This window comes from Lates calcarifer, linkage group LG3 (genome assembly GCF_001640805.2).
Source record: "Lates calcarifer isolate ASB-BC8 linkage group LG3, TLL_Latcal_v3, whole genome shotgun sequence".
In the NCBI taxonomy this organism is placed as follows: domain Eukaryota; kingdom Metazoa; phylum Chordata; class Actinopteri; family Centropomidae; genus Lates; species Lates calcarifer.
Window position 1 is genome coordinate 4,618,626 of NC_066835.1, and position 23,195 is coordinate 4,641,820.

Sequence of the window (23,195 nt, forward strand, 5' to 3'; positions counted from 1 at the left end):
AGCAGTTACACATCCAAAACATTTTAGCACTTCAATTCAAACCTAGACTATGTGACTTGTTAAAATGATTTAGCAGTGTCTTCTAATGCATTCAGTGCTAGTCTCAGGAAAAGTGCCAGCGCTGTGATCACATCTGGTGTAGCAGAAGCTGTGGGTCACTGAAGATGATGCTGGCTGATCACTGTGAGCTAGCTGAACAACAGGGTGAACAATCATGTGATCTCTGTATAACCTTAGCAGGTACTGTTATTGCCACCAGAATATAATCCTTCATGAGCTCACAGGGAACATTGGAATTGATTTCTGTTTGATGTGATACACAGAGAAGCATGTCTTATTTCCCCAGATTCTTATTTTCAACCTCAAAGATGCCTGATTTTTGGTCAAACTGCAGCTAAAATTCTACATTTTAAGAGGCAGTAGCTCACTTCTCAACACAAGATGGCAACATTGTGTCATCACATATAAATCAAGTATATTGTTTGCTAAGGCAAGAATAAAAGTGATGCAGCCTGCAAAATGTGTTAAGTCATTATGGAGACTGTGAGCTTATCTGAATCAGCGCTGAGTCAAATACGTGCAGACATCTTGCTGTGATATAAAGCTCATCAGTCCAGGCTGACTGTTAAAGAAAATTTAATTAACTGGAGGAGGTAGCACATTAAAGGTGGGAGTGAGGGTACAAAATAACAGGCAATTACAGAAAAATGTGAAATGTTATTAAAATGAGTAGAACATCTCAGAAAGCTGTTGGCCCTTGGTGGTGCTGCAGCCTGAATTTAAAGTGGGTACACTTTTTTTAATTTTTATCATCGCCTTAAGATTTTCTTTTATTCTTCAAGGTTGTATAAGAAAGTTGTTCGACAGGTTTCCACTGAAATTGATGTCTTTGTCAGACTAACAATTCTGCTCTGTATGCTTATAAAGCCACTGTCTGTTGCTGCGTGAAATGCAACAACAACAGCAGAACATTTTACTGGTGGTGATTTCATTTTTGGCAGTGATGTAGCTGACCTTGCAGAGAGATGTATTCATCACCCCAATCTACAGCTCCGCATTCAAAACCAGGGTTTTTGGACGCCATGGTAATGTTTACAAGAGTTTCTATTCAGACTGTTATAATAGGAAAAATAGGAGAAATGAATAGGAAAAAGGAATTCATATACATTTCAGTTTCAGTTGTCTCCACTGATGTTACCTGGCAATATTTTTACATTTACCATCACTATTGGTTAAATATTGTGGCTTTATGTTCATGTGTAAGGCTCTTAAGGATGAGTTGTTTACATACAGAGCTACAGCTGGACTGCTAGTGGAAAATTAATTAATACACTAATTATCTGAATGAATAAAATAATTGTTTGTTCAGGGTGCAACATCCCAAAAATGCAGAGATAGTCCAGGGGTTTAAACACAGTGAGAGTCTCTCACTTTTAATTGAAGCTTTTTAAAAATCATTATTCATCATTAAACAAAGTTTGTTTTTTTTTTAAGAAAATACAAGTAATAGTATCTGAATAGTTGTCTGATACCATCTACTAGAATTTGAGGCTTTTTCTGTTCCTCCTTCCTCTACCTCAGTGTCAAGAACTTGCTCAAAATGCTGTACTTAGAACTGATTGATGTGTCTTTGGCTCTTTTCCCACAGTTACCACTAAAAAATTGTTGTGTTTTTTTTTTTTTTTTTACTTAGACATCAGACGCTAATTTCCTTCGTGCTGTGGAATGTAATCTGCAGATTAGGTAAGGACATGTTAGGAGCTGACTCTCTCTGCCAGGCTGTGTTGTATAATCAGTTCCAGCGCCAATGTCAACCACCACAAGAGATAAAACACTTGTCGCCATTTATCAACTGAAAAGCCGTTACAGAGATGTTCCTGCAAAATGAAATCCAGGCGATGTTTATGTAAGTTTGTGAAAGGTACAATAATCAGTATAAAATGTAGTCACTGTTTATTTTTGGGAGGGTTTTTTGGAAAGCAAGAGACACTGAACACTGTGCGCTGTCAGATTGTTCAAGCTCACTGACTTCAGTGCAATATGTTACAAATTGCCTGCAAATTGTAATCATTATGAATTACTGTGCTGATTTCTTGACATTTATTGTCATTGCATCCTCAACTTTGGAAAAATTTCAGAACCTTTTGCAGCATTTCATCTCCTGCTACAGTCCAGTTGTGTCTGGAGGATCAACTGTGTTTGAGGATTCTCAAGTCCATCGCCGAACTTACAATTGTTGTGAACTTTACATTGTCGCTTTAAACTTCCATGGAGTTTATTGAAGGAAGCAGAGGCACCTACAGACCCATTAAGGTGTGTGAGAGTTTTTCTGTTTACTAGAGTTAGTGGATATTTTCAGGTGTAGCTGAGACTCTACGAAACTAATGAGCAACATTATCTTGTTTCCATTATTAGGTGTTGTTTGACACACCCATATATGAGCGGGCTCTGCAGATATGCTGGCACACTGGCTCGTACAAGTGTCAGGTAAACCCCACTCTACTGTAGTTTTAATGTCAATATTAATATAAAATACAGAGTTAAGACTCATAAATGGTGTCTTGTATTTAAAGGTAAATACAGGATTTCTTGTGTGTTGTTTAGATTGCACTAGTGGCCGAACTTTTGAGGCTTCAGCAGCAGACACAGCTCCCATCTGAGGTGACTGCTGAAGATATGACTGATCTGTTGGTGGAGGAGAGCAAAAGCACACTGAGAGTGCAGTAAGTTTCTGAATCGCACAATCCAACACTACACCTGAACTTAACACCTTAACTCTGCTCATGTCACTCGTGTGTAATGAGGAAGTTAGGGATGGTAAAGATAGAGCCCATGTTTTCTCTCTGTTTGAAGGCTCTGGGAGTTTGAACTGGAGGACTTTGAAGAGGATGAGGCCAGACCTCTTCTCAGACTGGTGAGATCAAAATCCTGAAAAACTTGACAGTAGTAAATTATTACATTAAGATTGATTTCTCCTGTAAATATGTCCAGTCTGCTCATTATATCTCATTCCTTGTTTCAGGTGTGGGCAGTGAACACCAGCATGAAGATGAGAGACATAGAGTTTGAAGCCAGAAGGCTGCTCACTTCACCAGAGACCATCCCTCCTCAGTTTCAGTGAGTTTTATTTGACACACATTTCTCATCAGTTGAAGCAGTGGGTGTGATGTTCTCAAGTGATTTACAAACAAACTTTGAATAACTGTGACCCACAGACATCCCAAGATCATTGGCCAGGCTCAGAAGTACGCCAGGACCCTGGCAGAGCAGCACCAGGAGGCCCCCAGCTCCAAACTGCTGGGCCCACGAGAGGTGGTGATAGAGGTGGTCCCAAAAGTCATACAGGGCTTCTGGCTGCCTCCTCCAAACACCTCCCTCAACATGCCCTCACAGAAGCTCAGTAAAATGGCTGTTGGGCTCACAAAAGCAGTTGAGGACCAGGTCACCACCGCTCTGTCCACTGTGCTCCGTCAGGTCACCTTCTCCCGTTCCATCAGGGACGACATGGTCCTGTCTATCCTGGGAAAGGTTAGACAGAGTTACAGTCAAGACATCCTGGTGAAGAAGCTCAATTGCTTCACAGCAGAGATACTGAACGCCATCACTGACACTGCGGCCACAGAGATCTGTGAGCTGTTTGAGCCTCAGATAAAAGCGTCTGTAAATATGAAGGCTGAGAAGGACTGCACCCAGGCAGAAGACGTGGTGGATGGTGCAGAGGCTAAAACCGGCCCTGCTGAAGATCAGAGTGAGGAGCCTGGGCTGAAGGAGGACACTGAGCCAATCAGAAAACTGGACTCTGCTGTCGCTACTCCTCCACCAGCTCCGCTGATCACCGCTGCTGAACTTCCCGCCAACACTGCCACCCAGAACTACTTCATCAGCAACCTGGATGAAGAACAGCCCACACCCAGCCCACAACCAGACTCTGCTGTGGTGTCACCTCCAGTGACTGCTCTACTGACCTCCAGCACTGAACCTCCTGTCCACCATCGGCTCCGATAAACAAGCTGAGCAGCCAACATCTGTGGTTCCCGCTCTGACCCTTCCTGCTAACCCTCCAGCTTCTGCTTCAGTCCCAGCTCGTCTCACCCCACCTAATGAAGCTCCTGTCACCACTGCACAGCTGGATGAGCTGACCATCAGCCAGGCTGAGGCCAAAATACAGACTGGACGGGGAACCCAAGGCTTCTTTGGGTGGTTCAGAAAAGCTCTCCACTACGGTTTCCTGCTTGAGGACACAGAAAGACACTAATCCTCAGTTTGATTGTTCCTTTGTTCTTCTTGTTTATTTTCATTGTAATAAATTCATTGCTGCATTGCAGTCAGTCCTCATCAGTCAGCTTCGCTTACTGTGAACAAAGGCAACATGAACTGATGACATGAATGAATCAAAATCAAAATATTACAGAACAATATTTTTCATAAAGGCATTTACAGCCAGGAGTCCAGTTGATATTAATATGTGTGGGAGTGTTACTGGTCTATTTTACATTTTATTCCCTTAAATTTGGTTAATATAGAATATAGAAACACTGAGCAGCACAGTTTTTGTGTACAAGTGAAAATACTTGTCAGTGCTCACTGCTACATGATTGCCTAACTGGATAATTGCAATAATAAGCAGGTGTGTAGGTGTTCCTAATAAAGTAAACATGAAGTGAACATTTATGAGATATAAACTTTTAGGCACCATTAGAGGCAGAATATGTCAAACACTGCAGCAGAGTTTAGAACCAGCATCTGACAGTGTACACCTAATTTGATTACAATAGCTTAAACCAATTGTGATACAGGCTGCACTTTACAGTGTAATTTCATTCTAAGAAACAGATACCAATAAAACACTAACTGATTCCTACTGGTACTTAAATGTTGGTACAGTGGAAGAAAACAAGACTATGGGGAACTAAGCGAGCAACATCAGGGTATTTTAGAAGAAAGGAGAAATAAATTATACAGAATCATTTTTGTAAATACTGGGTACCTATGGGGAACAGCACTGGGAAACAAAAGTGAAATTTGGGGAAAATGATAATAGCAGGGATAATCTGCAGGGCAATTATGGTTTAATGAATTCCATAGTTAGATAAAGATTAAGGATAAGGATTACAGTAAGGTAATGAAAGGAACTCTGGGAAAATCTCTGCAGATGGAGGAGTTATCACTAAGAACAAGTCACTATTTAATTCATACAACAAAATAACACGATAAATCACAGGGTGTATTATTAAGTATTACCAATCAATATGATTAATTAAGGAACAGCCTGTGCTTCATTAGACGTACCAGCTGATCCAAGGTTCTGCTGTGACATTTTTCTGACTTTGTATCATTAATATCATACAAACTGTATGTTGTAAAAGTGTTTCCAGAGAAAGGATTTCCTCCAATGTTGCCAGAAAATCATTATATACTCTCATATTTATGTTTTCCAGCTGCTTAATTGATTTTCAGTTGAGCTGTGTCCGTGGAGCGAAGGGGCTGGTAAGAGAACTTAAAAAGGTGAAATTAACTTGTCTCAGGAAATTGGCATTTGGAAAACACTGATTCTTTTATTGCCCATGGACACATCGTACTGATGTAATGTAACAGCAACATGATACAATTTGCCCCAAATCCCTCAGAAAGCTGTTATGTGCTGAAAGTTTGGCCTTGAGGCTGAAGTCTGGAGCTACTCCAAATGTTTTGAATCCATTAATTAAATGAGCGTATCACTGTGTGGCTGTGTGTGTGTGTGTGTGTGTGTGTGTGTGTGTGTATGTTTGTCTGTATATGTGTGAACAGAGGTGGGTGTGTGTTTGTATGTATGCATGCTTGCAGGCTTAATCATGCCCTTTACAGGTTGTTTTTCACTGAAATGCAAAACCCATGAGTGAATCCTTCCTTCTTTACCTGTGATTCCTTCTGTTAACCACACGAGGGAGACATTGTTCACTGTGGATTTTTGAGCCACGGAGTCAGATGGAGCCGTTACTACTGTATCTACCTGCAATTTCAGTGTTTAACTGATGCGTCTACTTTTGAATTGAATTTTTTAAGGCAAAGTTTTTGAAGAAAATATGAGTCTGCGTGATTTGTCATGTTCACAAATTACCTCCACAGACATAAGCCACAGTGGGTGAGGTTTTTCAGCTGGTTTATAGGATAAGACAATATGTTGAGTGTCAGCAGTATTTTACAGCTCTCTGTGTTTTTCTTGTTGTCTGGCGCTCTGTGAATAGTCGTGTTGCAATAAAACACCAACCATCTGGTATGTTTAACAGCCTGAAGCAAACTCAGAATCCTAGCAGACCGACTTCATTTGTCTCGTTCATTCTGCAGTGCAAAAATCTGACCTGAACTCGATCATTGGTGGGCCAAAGAAGTGTGAAACTGCTAACTTACCACATTCACAACTAATATGATATAATATAATGTCTTTGGCAACAAGAGATTTAATCCATCCATCCATCATCTATACCGCTTATCCTTAAGGGTTACTGGGGGCTGGAGCCAACCCCAGCTGACATTGGGTACACCCTGAACAGATTGCAGGGCCAACACATACACAGACAAAAACCATTCACAGTCACACCTACAGTCAATTTAGAGTCACCGACTAGCCTGCATGTCTCTGGACTGTGGGAGGAACCCACACATGCACAGGTAGAACATGCAAACTCCACACAGAAAAGGAACTTTCCTGCTGTGAGATGACAGTGCTATAACCACTGCACCACCTCGCTGCCCTTGGGATTTAATTCAGTCCCCAAATAATTGAGGTAAATTCAAGCAATGACTGACATCTGAAAGATATATGGTCTGGTCAGTTTCATAATTTTTTTAAAATCATTTTGGATAAAGTTATATTAGATGTTAAAAGTCTTCTCCTACATGACCAAATGTAAACTTTTATGAGAAACAGGAAATATGTTGCCAGGGATTTTGCGGGATACAAGCCCAGTTTTTAGCCTCTGCAGAATGACACTTCCAGTTTGCTACATACTGTTGGATGTATGGATGAATAACAACTATCACTGATTTACTTTGACACTGAAGAAAACGTGATGATTCCCAAGCAAGCTCTGGAGTTATAGGGAACTGCTTTTTTCTGTGGATGTTTATTTGCAAGGAACATTACACATAATTGTGTTTTTGGAAGTGTAAGTCACACTGAATCTAAAAGTATTTCTATCATGCCTGTGGATTCAGATGTGACTGAGTTATGACTCAGACTTTCTGACACAAATTGCAGAAGCTGGGTGCTAACCTGCCACTGCTAGCTTGCTTTGGTTGAATTGGTGAGGGTTGAAACTTGTTTGTGATTGGTCATTGCACAAAAAGCTCTAGTATACAGGCTAACTTTTTGTGGTTGGCAAACTGCACCAACAGTACAAAAAGCTCCAGCTGTGTGAGAGTGGTATCAACCATCTAACTTAACTCTCAGAGAGAATTCCTTTAAGATGTGGCTCTTGAATATATTCTATTCCTGTTAAATTACTTTATGACTTTTCTCTGTCCAGGTCCCAGGGAGACCACAGTGAAATACCAGCTGAGAGGGCTTAATTACTTTGGTTCAGTACTGGGGTTGACCATTTGCACACACACACACACACACACACACACACACACACACACACACACACACACACACAAACAAGAACCACAAAATTGTATTTAAAGCTGTACATACTCATACACACAACCTGAACTCAGATCCTTTCAGGCACAAACATGCACAACAAAGCACACAGACACACACTGTGGCAGCATTGTGCACAAGAGCCCTGTTCACACACACACACACACACACACACACACACACACACACACACAAACAAACAAGCACACAGTGGTGTGTTTTGGCAGCATCAGGCTTTGAGACCAATGTGGCTCTTCTATCATTCATTCCCTCAGAAGTGTTTTTCATCCTTTTTTCCCCCTGTGGAAAACAGAATTCATGACCCGTCACCTTTTTTGCTGACTGCACAGACCATCCGCTGCCTTGGTAAACGATTTCCCGGCTATTTTAGTTGCCTCACAAAACACTTGATGACACAAGTGGCATGAAAAGTATGCGATTCAATTTGTCAGTGGTTATTACTTTGTAGCACGGACAGTTACAGTTATGTTTTGATTACGGGCATTTTCTGTCGAGTTGGCTTGTCACTTGGAATGTTTTTAAAAGCACGGAGAAAGTGTTTATTTCTTCCCTTTGGCGAACTATTAAATGTCCCCTCTTGTCTGATTAAATTTCATCTCGTTGCAAAGCTCACCTTTTAGCGAGGTGTGCTTTTGTGCGGCGAGAGAAAGGAGATGAGAAACGAAGTGGGGAGAGGGTGTTACAAAGGGAGGAAGGGAAAGGTTACCTTCAGACTGGCAGCAGGCTGGAGAATTTGTGTGAATGTGAGACAAAATTCCATCTCCTCCCGTGCCTTGATTTCTCTTGCAGCATGTGTGCGTACACTCGGTGTATATGTGTGTGTGTGTGTGTGTGTGTGTATATGTGAGTGTGTGTTTTAAATAAGGCCGAAGCACCAGCCAAATAGGTTGGTTGCCCTTGAAAGAATGACACGACAGTAGATGAGTGGGAACCTTTTTACCATGTCCTATTTCGCAGGACAAATAAAAGGGAGGAAAAACACACACACACACACACACACACACACACATACACACACACGCACGCACACACAATGACACGCTGTGCTCTGAATCTGTCAGGGCCTTGGTCCCCTTTCCTCCAGTCAGATAAGAATTTCCACAAAGGACTTGTCGCAATCTCACCATGCTTTTTTTTTGTCCTCCCCCTTCCCGACTCATTCTTCCCATAATTCACAGCATCTCTCAGCAGCACCTTGCAACTTCTCAAATGAACACGAGCAGGTTCAAATAAAATGAGCAAAACTCATCACTCCTCAGAGGCTTCTCCTCTGAGCTAGATATGTGTTTTCTTTTTCATTCTCCCTCACTCCTGCTCTCTTCGTCTCTGGCCCCCGTAACTTTTTTCTCTTTACTCTTCACTTTCCATCATCATCCCCCTCAGTAGGGTTGCAGACTGCAGGAAAAAAAAAGAGTAGTCCTTTCATGTTGAAAGAAATCCAACCTCTGGTTACTGAAATACCAAACCATCAGCTGTCAAATGTTCAAATAAGACACCAACGACAGCTACACATATATTTTTAACCTCCTTCGTTTTATCCAGGGAAGGGCTTTGCTGAATGTGTGCAAACAATTCTATGCCTTATTTTTGCACATTCACAGTGGGATCTTCCCAGTACCGCTTTCTTCTGGTGGCCACAGCATGAATCCACTGCAGGGTGTACCTTGCTCAAGGGCTCTAAATTAATTCTTTCTGAGGCTCCAGGGGGTTTTATTTATTCACTTTCCTCACAAAAATGTTCCCATTCAGCCCTGAGACTTATGAGACCTCATCAGACAGCAATGGTTGCTTGTTCAAACACTTAATATATGTCTATGTTTACATCATCAAGCGCCCTCTTGTGGCTGTGCAAATAATGATGGTTGTCCTTGAAAGCCAAGGGCAGAAATAGCAGAAGAAAAGGAGAACTTTACCTCCATCATAAATACTGTACACACAAACATGGGTATTTATTTAAACTAACTGGTTTACAAACTGTAAACATATCACCTAATAAAGTTGGTGACGTGTTTCAGATAACCTGATGAACGTAAGTCCAACATTCCCCCTCCTTAAAGCTCTGCTTTGCACAACAACGCGGATGAGAGCTGTTGCACCCAACCAAAACAGCAAAGCTTTGGGTAAATGAAAACAAAGACAAAGAAACTAAAATGCTCAATAGAGCTGAGGGGATCTTTATAGATAACTGGGTGCTAATTCTCTGAGGGTTTGTCGCTCCAAGCAGGACCCTTCACATGGATATTTGATAAGTTGTTGATATGAAAAAAATAATTAGTGCAGCTTTAAGGTATATTCAGGCAAATGTTACAAGCAGTGTGATTATTATTTATTATTAATGGTAAGACATGAGTTTGTATGAATAGGCATAAATTGACTCTAGGTGATGTGAACTGAGCCAAAAATGTTTCAAACTCAGTGAAAGATTTGCACCAATTGTGAGGCTCTGCGATACAATGACTCTATACAGAAACAGTCCAGCTTCAGTCTGAATGTACTGTTATGGTGACACCACAGGCATCCTTTGACATCTCATTTCCTACCAACAGTCAATATCACCATGAACATGGTCTTTCCTGTAATCTAATTTTTGTAAAGGTCATATGGGTGACTTTGAAAGGCCACTGCAAACAATGGGTTTCACCATTCAGGTTTTAGGACTTGTTGGACCAAAAGCCTGACAACAGCAATCTGTCTAATCTCCAGATATCTCGACATTCAGACACTTTGTATAACGTTAGCATGTCACCCATAGATACCGACTTACCGGTAGGCACTCCCTCAAATGATTTCATGTTCCAGCCGTCCTGCTGTTTCATAAGGGTTTAGGCTTTACTGGCAGAGGACATACGAGATGAAGCACCTGAGTGTGCTGAGCTTCACAGGGTGTTACTCTGCCCCACAACAGATAAGGCTCCGTCTCCGCCAGCCTCCTTTGCCATGCACTCATCCCCCAGTGAAAAAGATTGAAAAGGAAGATTTCCTGAAAAATTTCAAAGCAGCAAACAGGATCAACAGCTTAGATGGCTTTTCACTTCTCAGCAACTTCCTCGTGCCTAATGTTTATGTTTTTTTTTTTTTTTTAGAACGCTGCTGTGACAGCGAGTGAGTGTGTGTGTGTTTGTGTGTGTGCGAAGGGAAGGGTGGTCTTGTGAGGGAATTTATTCTCCTGTGTATTGGAGTGTAAAAGATGCCAGAATGCTGTCTTTCACTTCACTGATGATGTGCAGCAGCCACATGAAGCAACCCCCCCTCCCCCCTCCACACACACACACACACACACACACACACACACATATACACACTCACACAGTAACTCTTGCCCTTTTACCATCACACACATTGTGACATTCATATAAATATACCGACTCAGTACATTATTACTTTAAAAAAGGCCATTACGTTACGCTCCCGCCTATGTCACTTTTATGGCCGCTGTTCTGTCGTATGAATGCAAATGAGACTGGGAGCATCTAGAGACACAGCAGACGCACAAAAACCAACACCCTGGAGATAAAAGCTTAGCTACCGGTGCCAAAAACCCGGTGTGCACGAGCTGATTCTTCTTCCTGCCTCTAATTCCTCAGTCAAATTACTGTTTTCTTGATGGAGTGAAAATGAAACTGCGCTTCAGCAGTTCTGTTCCTTTGTAAGGGATTGAATCGGTTTCCTAGATCTTCTGTGTTTGCACCGAATGTTTTTCTGCAAGCATCACATTCCACATCACCACCAGAGGCCGTAAAGCCATCGATCGGGGGAAAAAAAAAAAAAAGAGGAAGCAGGAAGAGGGTTGGAAGACACACGGTGCTGCATTCTGGCTGTTGACAGAGGACTGCAGCAGTCAGGGTCAAACAGCGAAAAAACATGGCCTCAGCATCAAACACTCCAGCATGTCCTCAGCTGAATCCCAGTCCAAATAAACTAGTGGACAAAACTGGAGCCAGGGCTGGAATGAAAGTGTTTTGGTTACAGAGAGCCAAGGAACACAGACATCCAACTGATATCAAAACTCCTGTGTGTTGTCTGATGTTTTTCTGAGCAGTTTTTTTGGGTATCTACGAGTAGTTCTGGGCAATATCTGTATTTTCAGTAGTTTGAAGGTCAAACTCACAATCCAGCTTTGAATTCCTCACTGTTAATTTTAGCTAATAGCAGTTCAAGTTCAAGTTTTTATGGACTAAGGTCTACTCTGTTGCAGCTCCATTCATTTTTTTGTATGTGTAGTTAAAGTAAGCAGGACAATTTCATTCAAAGTCTGACATTTTGGGGAATACTTACCAAGAGATAAGACATAAAAGACATAAAAAAATTCTCAAATATGAAACTACATCCAGCAGCCAGTTAGCTTAGCTTAGCAGAGAGACAGAAAAAAGCTAGCCCGCAAAAACGTAACAAAGTCTGCCTACTGTTGCCTCTTAAGTTCTTTAATCAGCATGTTATATCTATATACACCAGGTACAAATAAAGAATGACTGGTGTCAAAATTAGGGGAAATCCAATAGAAATTGAACGCAGCATCTAATCAAAATAGATTAGGGACCGTGGAAATCTAAAGATGGTCATACTGATGTTCACCATTGCCATAGCAAGGCCTTGGCAGACTGCCAGCATCAGGTGTAATCAGAGTGGATCTTGTGTCTACAAGGTTCATTAGGTTTATTAACATTTAAGCTCTCCATCACCTAATCTTTACAGAAGACTATAGTGGACACAACCTGTGTGGAAGGTGGGTGCAATTAAATATCTATAGGTAGAGGAGCTTAGAGAAGGAGCGCTGAGATCCCAAAATGATGTTGGGAATCCTGATGTATTTATCAGCTGCTACCATTCAGAAAGTTCAAGCTCGGTCATCCAGACCAGAATCCAGACATCAAATGGGACAAGGAGATGAGTTGGCAAGAAATGCAAATGATAACTCAGCCTTATTGAACTGTAAAACCAATGTTGTGTGTAAAATGCAGAGGAAAGCATTTGCGGTAAGCTCACAATATTGTACTTTCTTCTCATTATGCTCAATGTGACTGTGACCTTACATAGACATACAAAACAATACAGCATAAATAATATGGAATTGGTTGAATTTAAACAATAATGTTTTGAATTAAAGTAAAATATAAAACTACATATTAAATGCTGGAATTATTATTTATGAAGTCTTCTGGTCAGACAAGAAAAGATGGCATGTTTTCGTGTTTTATCTAAGACAAGTGCTGCAACTAATGATATTTTCATAATCATTTCACACAGTTTTTATTTTTCCAATAGCTCATTTAAGTTCTTAGTCTAGTGAAAATGCTTGCTTTCTTTGTCCAATCAATAGCCAAAACCTACAAATTTACAATTTATATTATATATATATATATATATATATATATATATATATATCAGAGTTGATGCAACAGAACCAGAGATGCTGTCTTCTCTATTCCATGCATTCTTCCTCCTTGTCAAAAACCTGGTTCCTACATAAACCATAATGCAACTCAATTACCTGCTCAGAGATTAGGGTGCGTTATGCTGGCCTCAAAAAGAAATGATGAGTGGACCACAGAGGTCTGGAAATATCACTTCTTTCTATCTCCACACCTCCAGATGCTAATTGTGATGATCATTAACTTCATGTCAGGTTACTAAAGGATTCTCCCTTTAAGCACTGCCTGAAACCTTTTCTGACCTCAGCAAAGGGTTAAAAAAACAAACAAAAAAAAAAAAAACAAGAAAACAAAAAACAAATCATGACTGTTGCAGCCTGTGAAAGTTAAAAAATCTGCTATCATGACAGCACTGGTGTATACCAATTCCTATAAGCATTCAGAAGGGAAAGTCTGCAACTGAGAAATAAAATCCTGCTGTTTGTTCTGCTTGTTATTTGGGCTGTGGGCTACTCCTGTGTGCTGACCTGTACTGACTCCTGGCTGTATGCGTTGTACACACTGAGATGATGCTCTTCTTTTCTGGCTGTGCTTTTGGCTTCCTCCACCAGAGCTTGCTGTGAGAAGGCACCTTATGCCCTGGCATGCCCAGAGCACTAGAAACATCCATGTTGAAATTCGATATCACATTAATGCTCAGTGTGTGCATGGGTGGGAGAGAGTGACAGACCAGACATATAGTCACATCAAGTGAATCTATGAGGTTTGACACATTTGTTTTTTCAGAGATGTCCAGACAGGTTGAAGACTTGTCATGCTACTTGTGCCGTCTGTTGATGTGTGTGTGTGTGTGTGTGTGTCTGAATGAGTGTGTGTGTAACAGAAACCTCACTGCCTGACAAAGAGAGATAATTAGAAACTTAAGTATTGAGCCGTGATCACTTCCAGGCTCCAGGAGGATTACAACCATTTCCTCACTCTCCTCTTTATTCTGCTCTCCATTCCCTCTCTTTGTTCATGTCTCTCTGTCAATTCCTCTGTCGTCCTGCTTGACCTTGTATTATTCTAATTATTCTCATTACTGTGTGACTTTTGAGACTTCCCGTAGCAGGTACTGCGCTAACTGCGGAGCCTCGGCTGACCTTGGAGACAGTCGAATGATGATGCCTCATTTAAACACAACGGTGACTGTCCTCGGTTGGTGCGTGGGAGGAAAGGAGGTGGGGGCGGGGGGGAAGCAGTTTGTGGGCTCGCTCTGGGAGCCAGTTTGTCTCCTACACAGGTAATTAATACGCTTATTAACTCCTCAGCTCATATCATAATCAAAACCACAGGAAGAGAGTGGTGGGGGTGGAATATCTTAATGGGATTCACACAGCTTTAACTTGCAGGGCTGAGCCTGATAGAGAAAAAAAAGTCAAGTTTAGAGGTGACTGAATCACTGAATCGTTTGATTGAGTGTGCTGTGTTCCTGGCAGGTGTATGCATGGGGGTCAATTGGGTATGGCGAGGTGTGGGCAGTTGCCATATCTCAGCCCATCAGTGAGGACAAACTCGATTTTGTAGTTTATGTGAAAGTGAAGATAGAGAAGAAAATGAAGCTTGAACCAGTTAAAGTGTGATTTCTGAAAGCTATAAGTATAAAATACTGAAAGCACTGGAAGTCTCACGTGGTATATACACTGATCAGCCACAACATTAAAACGGCTGACAGGTGAAGTGAATAACATTGATCATCTTGTTAGAATACTCCTTCATTCATCTGGATGGTACTTTGACATGTTCCATCCACCTAAATATTGTTGCAGACCAAGCATAACCCCCAATGGCAATAGCACTCCCCAATGGCAGGGGCCTCCCTCAGCAGGACAATGTTCCCACCACACCACAAAAACTACTCAGAAATGTCTCAAGGAACACAACAAAGAGCCAAAGGTGTTGACCTGGCCTCTAAACTCCCCAAATCCCAATCTGATCCAGCATCTGTTGGATGGGTTAGAACAGGTCAGATCCATGGGTCATGAGCTGGTGGATTGGGATCTGGGGAGTTTGGAAGCCAAATCAGCACCTTGGGCTCTTTGTTGTAATACAAAACCTTGGTACCACCCAAGGTTTTGTATTGTAACGAGATGATCAGTGTTATTCACTTCATCCATCACTGGTTTTAATGTTGTGGCTGATCGGTGTAAGTGCTGAATAAAGTTAATGTGTTGGATGAAGTCAAACATGTAAATGAAATTTCAGGTTAAACTGATAAAAAGAAGTTGAAGTGTTAGATAAAATGTAAGCAATGAAAGCAGGCAAATTGTCAGTTAAAGTCCTTCAGTCCATTACAGGGCACCCAAATAAACACATATACAATATGCTTTGATAAAGGCGTTTGTCATTAATAATTACAGATGCAATCTGATTTGATTCTGCAAACAGCATGAGCAGTTTCAAACATGACAGGGCCACTTACCTTGCTGAGAAGCCAGATGTGTGTGCAACCTACCACCAGCAGTTCTCCACCTAACAGCTCTCTGTGGTTGCTCCCTCTTCTTCCATTATTCCTCAGCCCAAAATTAAAAATGGGCCCACAGAAGAAAGAATACCAGCCTATGTTTTACCCTTTGAGCACTCATATAGCATAAAGGCAGTGAACATTAACAGTGAGGCTCTGCATGCTGCATGCCTTGAATTCAGCATAGCAATGTCAGATTCCACTGCTAACAATTAAAACTACTATAGAGAATGTAAATACTGTATATTAAATGGCTGTTGCAGAGAAAAATGTATGTATGGAGAATGGAATTTCATATCATGAAAATCCCAAAGATTAGCACATAAAACCAGTTGAATATAGGTGAAGAAAGATGTTCGGTGGTGAGCTGATGTGAAAGTACCATAATAAGTTGTAGGATCAGCTGATGAGTAAAAGACATAATCAGCTTAACATTCACTAGAAGTGTAACAGCTAAAAGCAGTTGAAATGTGAAAGTAAGCTGGTTGAAATTCTGGTGGAATGGTAGAAGCTATTATATTCAGCTGAATCACATTAAAGCAACCAATATTTTCTGAGAACTTTATGCACTTTATATCTAATGATTCACTATACAGAGAGCCCTCTGTTATTTTTCCAATTTGTCACCAAAAGAGGAGAAAGTATAGTTTTGTTGGTGGATTATTCTGAGACTTTTCCAGTATTAAAGACTATACTGAAATGTCATTCCTGGGTGAAGGAAGACGGTGAGGGGATATAATGCACAGAGCTCCACAGAACTTTGTGAGAGCATTGCAACAAAAAAAAGCTTTCTTTAAAATTCATCAAAAGTACGCCCTTGGCCGCTGAGGTTGGCTGGTCTGCCTGACCTCGCTACTGTAGGAAACACTGCAGGTAGTTGAGCGAGTCCATTGAGAATGCAGAGTTTCAGATGCCCGAGGCCACATCAGACCTCATCAGGCCAGCTGTCTGGATCCAGGTGTTGACTGAGTCGGGAGGCCTCACCTTCCGCCTCGCCCACAGCTTGTGTTTGAGCGTGTTTATATTCAGGCAGACGTCTGCTTTGTTTGTGATGTGTGTGTGTATGGTTGTATGTGTGTGTGTGTGTGCACGCGCACTTTTACTAAAGGCCAAACCAGACAAATCTGACTCGACACTCAAGAAGGACCTCGTAACCTCGACGTGAGGAGGAGGCTGGGCCTGCCAAACAATCAGATTACCCAAAACGACAGGGAAGAGGTGGCTCTCCCGATATGTGAAAAGACAAAAAAACTCCCAGAGGGCTTTGATTGATGGCCTCTTTGTTGTGCGTGTGAGCTAGCCTCATCCAAAAAAAGATTACATACGATTTTGTGTATGTATGCCTGGTGAGGCAAGCAGCAAGGTGAGTAACACGACATTGTGTTTTAGATTAGAAGGTGTGACGTGATTTTCCGCTGTGGTGTTCGTCAGCCGGTGGGCTGAATGCAAAGCAGCACCTATGTATTAAACATACAGCTAACATACGCGGCATTATCCTTGCCACGTAGCAGCGGAAAGATAAACAGAACATTACACGGCTGTGGAACAAGGTCGATGCTAAAATGTTAATGTCTAGGGAGAGGGCCAAATGTCACAGGGATGAGCCTCTCGACTGCAGACAGCTGCAGAAAGCTGAGTCAGAACATGAATATTGTTCTGAGGGAATGAACAGGAAAATGTCTCCTCCACACAATTACGAATTCCCATGAATAATTTTTAGCGTTACATGGAGCAAAGAGGTGATGAATTGCATGCCTCTGCATTCGGCATGCACGCCAAACGTTGAAGGCACGGGGTAATGATGCAGAGAAAGTTAGGTGACTGTGACGGCAGCAGCACTTTCTTTTTTCTTGTTTGCATTCGAAGTTGAGGCGCCTATCATTAGCTGGGAAGAACCAAAACCCTCTCATTTCATGCGCACACACACACACACACACACACACACACACACACACACTCTCATATACATGTACCTCAGAGGGTTGTATTTGATTACACATCTTTGGCTCTTGGGAACATGGTGTTTTTGTTTACTGTTTACATGAACACATGAGTACATACACACACATAGGCATCTGCATGCACACAGCCACTCTCACACACACACACACGCACACACACACACACACACACACACACACACACACACAGACCTTGATCAAAGGGAACCCTGAAAAGAAGCTCAAAGGCAGAATTTCTCCACTCCTTTACTTTTCTATTTTACCTTAAAAGAATGGCAGCTTTGAAGAAGCACCATGAAGAGAGGTTTATCATTTACAATCATTAAAATGCGAATGCAGGATGAGTTACGGCTGTATTTCTATAAATGCCCTGGAGGTAGAAAGCAGGTGAAGGGTGGGGGAGGGGGGTCTCGCCACTCATGACATTTCTTTACAGAGCTTTAGCAGCTAAGAAAGCCCTCTGATCCCCATCTGCAGCTAGCCTTTGAAGGCCTAAATGTATCTCTAATTACTAGAGCCTAAAACCAAGCACTAAATCCTCTATTGGTTTCAGAGATTATTTATAGTATTTGTGCTTTCTAGACGCCATTCAGCAGAGAGAGGCAGGCAGAGACCATGGTCTGACGTGTCAAATGGGCTGTGAGCCCCTGTTTGATGTTTTTGTGTCACTGAGCCAGCAGTCTGCAGCGCAGGGTCTGAGCTGTGGCCGTGACAGTCCACCTGTTGCAGGTGTGGAGAAGTGAGAAAAGAGAAATGAAGAACAGAATGCAGTATACTCTTTGAATGTGATAAACAGCACAAAATGAATACAATGACATTTGAAAGAAAATATAGACTTGTGTATATTAGCTTGGATTGAAATTGAATTGAAATGACACTGAATGTGTTGGAAAGTCATTTCCAACTCAGTACAACCCAATAATTTAAGATATGCAACCTAGTCAGGGTACTGCAGCAACACACAATGGCAATACACACACACACACACACACACACACACATATATATATATATATATATAATTATAATTTATTTCCTTAACTTTCCCAATCTGACATTCACACAGACTTTGTGTAGTGATTGGCCAGCTGTGTAGAACTGAAAACAGGAGAGAAGAGTTTATCTATCTATCTATCTATCTATCTATCTATCTATCTATCTATCTATCTATCTATCTAGCTGGCTAGCTAGGTTACATAAAGTCATCAGCCTCCGCCATACAAATCAACTCCATTTAAACAGCTGAACAATTTTCAAATGCCTGACTTAAGTTAGCCCAGTGGTTATTCCAAAAGTGATTCTATGACTCTCCACCCCTCGAATCAAACACTGATTACCACCCAGACTAATCTTGTTTTTCTGCCACCAAAACATGTGGCATCAGAATAACCTGAAATGTGCTAAAATATACTTTCATACATATACTATGCACACAGGGGCTGTAAGTACTGCAGTGACCCACTTCATTATTTATAGAAGAAAACTGTTCATACAAGGAGATGGAGACAAATAAATTCCAGTAAAAACGTGTCTACAACACAATGAAATCTTCACTCAGTCTGTTTGGCACAAGAGCCCAGACTGAGAGTCTAAATATCTCCCACAGCCTCTTTACTGTTTGCTTACTGAAGACATAGAACCAGCGTTGAATGCAAACCGTTACCTGAGCAATGTCCAGAGGTAACACTAGGTATAAAAACTTAACGAGCCACAGGGCATAATGTGAAGATATATATGTGTCTATAAAGACCTTATTGGCTTTTCATTTGGGTCAGATAAAATTGTGAAGGAAGAGAGGGAGAGCTCTTGAGTGTAAAGCATGTTCTACATAAATCACACACAAGTGCCCACCTGAGCACATACACACACACAAACACACACACAACAGTAATAGTGGCACTCATAGAAAATATCGAATGAAGTCCTTGAGTGCAATTCAGCTATTCCTCTGCCCCATGGGTTCAGAAGTGGCCTACTTACTTTCAGCACAAATCAGTCATACACACATACCAGACAACATCATTGTTTAAAGGTGCAAATCAAGAGTTTAGGATACTGGCCAGGTATTTCAGCCTATAATATAACTTTGGTGGTCAGCTTTTTTTTTTAGATGTGTCTGGCAAATGATTGAGTCTGGTGCTAAGAAAACAAGAATGCTGTGTTGAGTAATATTAGGGGAGTGGTGGGTGATAGGAAACTATGCTCAGCTAACAAAATATGTTCAGATGAAATGATGTTAACTTCCTGACCATATTACTGATTCATTTTAATGCCATTCTACATAAAATATGATAAATGTAATAATGTTTTTTACTTAAAGGTACATCAATTAACTTTTGGCCACTAGGGGGCAGAGGAACACCAAAACACAGTACCAGACACATAGCCTAAATATTAAGTTGTTGATACTAAGGTAACTATCTGCTGGCTAGCTACTATGTTTGATTGCCTGCTGTTTGGGATGAGGGAGATGGGTACAACTCAGTATCAGAGTAATTTTGCAGAAAAACGCAACACAGTACACATCTCAATAAAACTGGTATGTCTAAATGAAAAGTTGTGGGCTATAACACTGAAACAATTAACTGCACTGACTCTTTTAAAGTCAGTACAGCTGCAGAGCTGGGTTTGTCAAAGCTATTACTTATTACTCAAACACATTGTCTCTCACCTTCCTTACCATGTAGATTTTCTTAGTTTTGTTTGTTCAGATTTTGAAACATCTGTCAAGATTTGCCCCAACATCCCAAGGATACATTTTTTTAAAAATCAACAACAACGTATAGATGTTGCTGGGAATATTTCTTTCTACGCAGAAATATTCTTTCTACGCAGCTCATTTTTACCAAAGAAACAGTCCCCTGACAGACATCTCAAAACCTGAGCAAGTAAAACCAAAACTATTGACATGGCAAGATTGGTGTTAGCAAACAAAAGCCATACTTACACATTCAGCAGACACAGAGCAACATTACCATCCTTTTGGAGTAGTCTTTGTGTTCCCATGACAAATGTAATTCAACACTGAGTGGCCCTTTATTGACCCTTGTATACATATAAAAAATATTGATTAATGCCACTTTAAAGATATTAATGAAAGCTATAATAAGCATTAAAGAATGATGCTCTTCTATTACAATCAATACAGTGTAGGCCAAAGTGTTAGCACAGAGAACTTCAGCGAATGCTACTGAGGAAGGATGGATGATTGCTGTCCAGGTTCTTTTTACTTACAAGGTTGAGGGATTCTGTCTATTTCAAGTGCATATTTATATTAGTCTCACAGTACTTGTTTCAGGAGATGAAGGGTGCAATAATGGTGTCCACATTTCAACAAAAATGACTATAAGTGGAGCAGAGTTATTAGAGCATAAAATATTCTCACATTTTCTTACACTAAAATGAGCGATTCTATTTTTTTAACAGGGAAAAAAACTAGATTAATTTCTCTAATTCGTCAGACATAGCACATCCTGAAATGTCATATTACATATTTATTGAAGCAAAAGACATCAAGATTTTACCTGCCGTGTTTTTTTTCTTTAGGTTTGTTAGGAGGGTAAATTAAAGTTTTTGTCTGCTGGGTCCATGCCATTTTTCCCCTGTTTTTGCAGTACCAGCAGAATATGTAAGTGCCCTCACTAATGGCTTTTCATAGACCTCCTGTCTCCAAGTAGCGGCACCAGACTCCTGCAATACAAAGTGTTTACATTTCAGTTCACTAGAACCCGACAGATATTCATCACAATCCAAGGGATTGATCATTGATCATCAACAAAATAATCACCTCTGCATCACAGCTACAGAGAGGTGTGGGGGATGGGATGAAGGGAGAGCTTGTTTTCTGTGGTGTGTGGGTGATGAGGGAGGGAGGGATGGGAAGTGCAGGAGTGTGGGAAGAGGAGGAGATTGAGGATTGGGGGGGTGGGGGGGCAGGGCGGTGTTACAGACCTAAGCAGGTGTGACAGTTCTGAAAGCTTTCATGGGGAAAAAAGGTTTCTCTGGCCTTGTAGCGATGCTAAACTGAGCGTGACCCTCAGACTGAACCCAGCCATCTCTCTTGCTTTCTTGGCTAAACCGCCCAAGAATAGGAAAACCCTCCACTGACAGTGTAGGATTTAAGCTTACAAGTTTCTATTCTCCTGTTTGTCTCTCCACCACTTTCATTTTATCTCTATTTCCTGTTTACTATTGCCAACTAATATACAAGAGTACAGAAATAAACTGCAGAGACCAAAGCCTTTCAATTTAAAATTGGAGATCATCTATTTTGTGCTTCCTCTGGTGTGACTGTTTCCACTGTGATCACATCAAGTCAATATGTATTTATTCATATTTGTTTTCATGTCAGATGCCTGAGCAGAAAAAAATATTCAAGTGTGAGGTGGAGTGGCAATTTCCATTGCTTGGTCCACCACTTTCACCACCAGTTCAGACTGAAATATCTCAACAACTACTTAACAGATTGCTGAGCTACATGGAGTGGCACAACATTTTGTGCAGACATTCACGTGAACTGTAATAAGGAGATGGTGATCTCTTAACTTTCCATCTACCCCCATCATCAAAAATGATGACTCTAGATTTAAATTGCAAAACCAATGACACGCGCATCAGCCATACTTAGTATTTAGCGCTAATTATGAAACTAAGAGGGTAAACATAGTAAACATTATGCCACCATGTTAGCATTGTAATTTTGAGCATGTTAGCATGTTGATGTTAGCATTAGGTCAAAGCAACAGGGTTCCTCAGTAAAGCCATTCAGACTCTTGTTATACTGCAGTTTGTAAAAATTGCAGTGAACCCTGCCATAAGGAGTTGCTAATAATTTCATTAGTTTGACTTTTAGTGGAGTTTCAGAGTCCCATGATGCTCTGAATGCTGTTTTGCAGGCTCCTCTGCCCTAACAAGGATAAAACTCTGGGGAACACTGAATCCTTGCCATTTTTTAGAATCTTTGGGGCATGAAAAATGGTTAGATGCAAAGATCTGGAATCACAGTGGCTTATGTAAGCCTAACCCCTGTGTTTACCCCCTTCCATCTGCCCCTGTTTACCCCAGACTGTGGCTCTGTATGTTAGGGGACAGGGGAAGTCCACACAAGCAGAAGGCAAGAGTACGAGCTATCGGATTGGAACTCCTCCACCTGCCAAGAGAAGTAACTCTTCCTTTTATGAGCCAATTGAAATTCAGCTCACAGGCTATCCATTCTGTCAATGACAAGAGGAGTCAGGACAACCTTGCAACCCCCAACACTAATAACACTGTAATGGTCAGAGATAGATCACGCTGAACGCTGATAGTTAGAGCGGGTCTTCGGCCTCCCATAAGTGTTTATTGCAGACAATTTTTGCCTTCATTTGTTTTGAGCAGATGCATGCCTGGGTACACCTGCGGTCGATCGTAATAGTTTTCACTCCGGCAGCGGACTGACAAATGATCTGCAGTTTTTGCTGTTTGTTCAAAGAGCATCCGCCTGCAGATAATGTATACTACTGTATATGCTTAAAGACCCAGTATACAGGGAATGGTCTCTTGCTTTGTATGCATTAGGCCAGCTCTAACCTCTGACCCCTTGTGCTCCACTCGATGGCATGACAGGTTCATTACCTCCATCTGAATAGGAAGAATCAATCCTTGAGGGGTCTGCTCCAGACATTCTCCTCACTGCACTTTTCACTTGCACGTAAGTGTTTTTCAAATCAATAGAGCTG

General features: G+C 41.2%; 1 protein-coding gene across 1 annotated transcript; it reads left to right on the forward strand.

Annotated features, from left to right (window-relative positions):
* The first annotated feature begins 2,268 nt into the window (after positions 1-2,268).
* LOC108900338 (uncharacterized) lies at positions 2,269-4,324 on the forward strand. The gene is made up of 6 exons (XM_018701325.2): positions 2,269-2,313; positions 2,416-2,487; positions 2,605-2,723; positions 2,854-2,914; positions 3,023-3,117; positions 3,216-4,324. Exons 1-6 carry the CDS (start codon positions 2,269-2,271, stop codon positions 4,003-4,005), a joined length of 1,182 nt encoding a protein of 393 aa, XP_018556841.1. The 3' UTR covers positions 4,006-4,324.
* Positions 4,325-23,195: the final 18,871 nt, after the last annotated feature.

Coding starts and splice junctions, on each gene's coding strand:
- LOC108900338 (XM_018701325.2), top strand. CDS start 2,269: ATGGAGTTTATTGAAGGAAGCAGAGGCACCTACAGACCCATTAAG. Junction 2,488..2,604: donor CTGGCTCGTACAAGTGTCAG/GTAAACCCCACT, acceptor TGTGTTGTTTAG/ATTGCACTAGTGGCCGAACT. Junction 2,915..3,022: donor CCAGACCTCTTCTCAGACTG/GTGAGATCAAAA, acceptor TCCTTGTTTCAG/GTGTGGGCAGTGAACACCAG.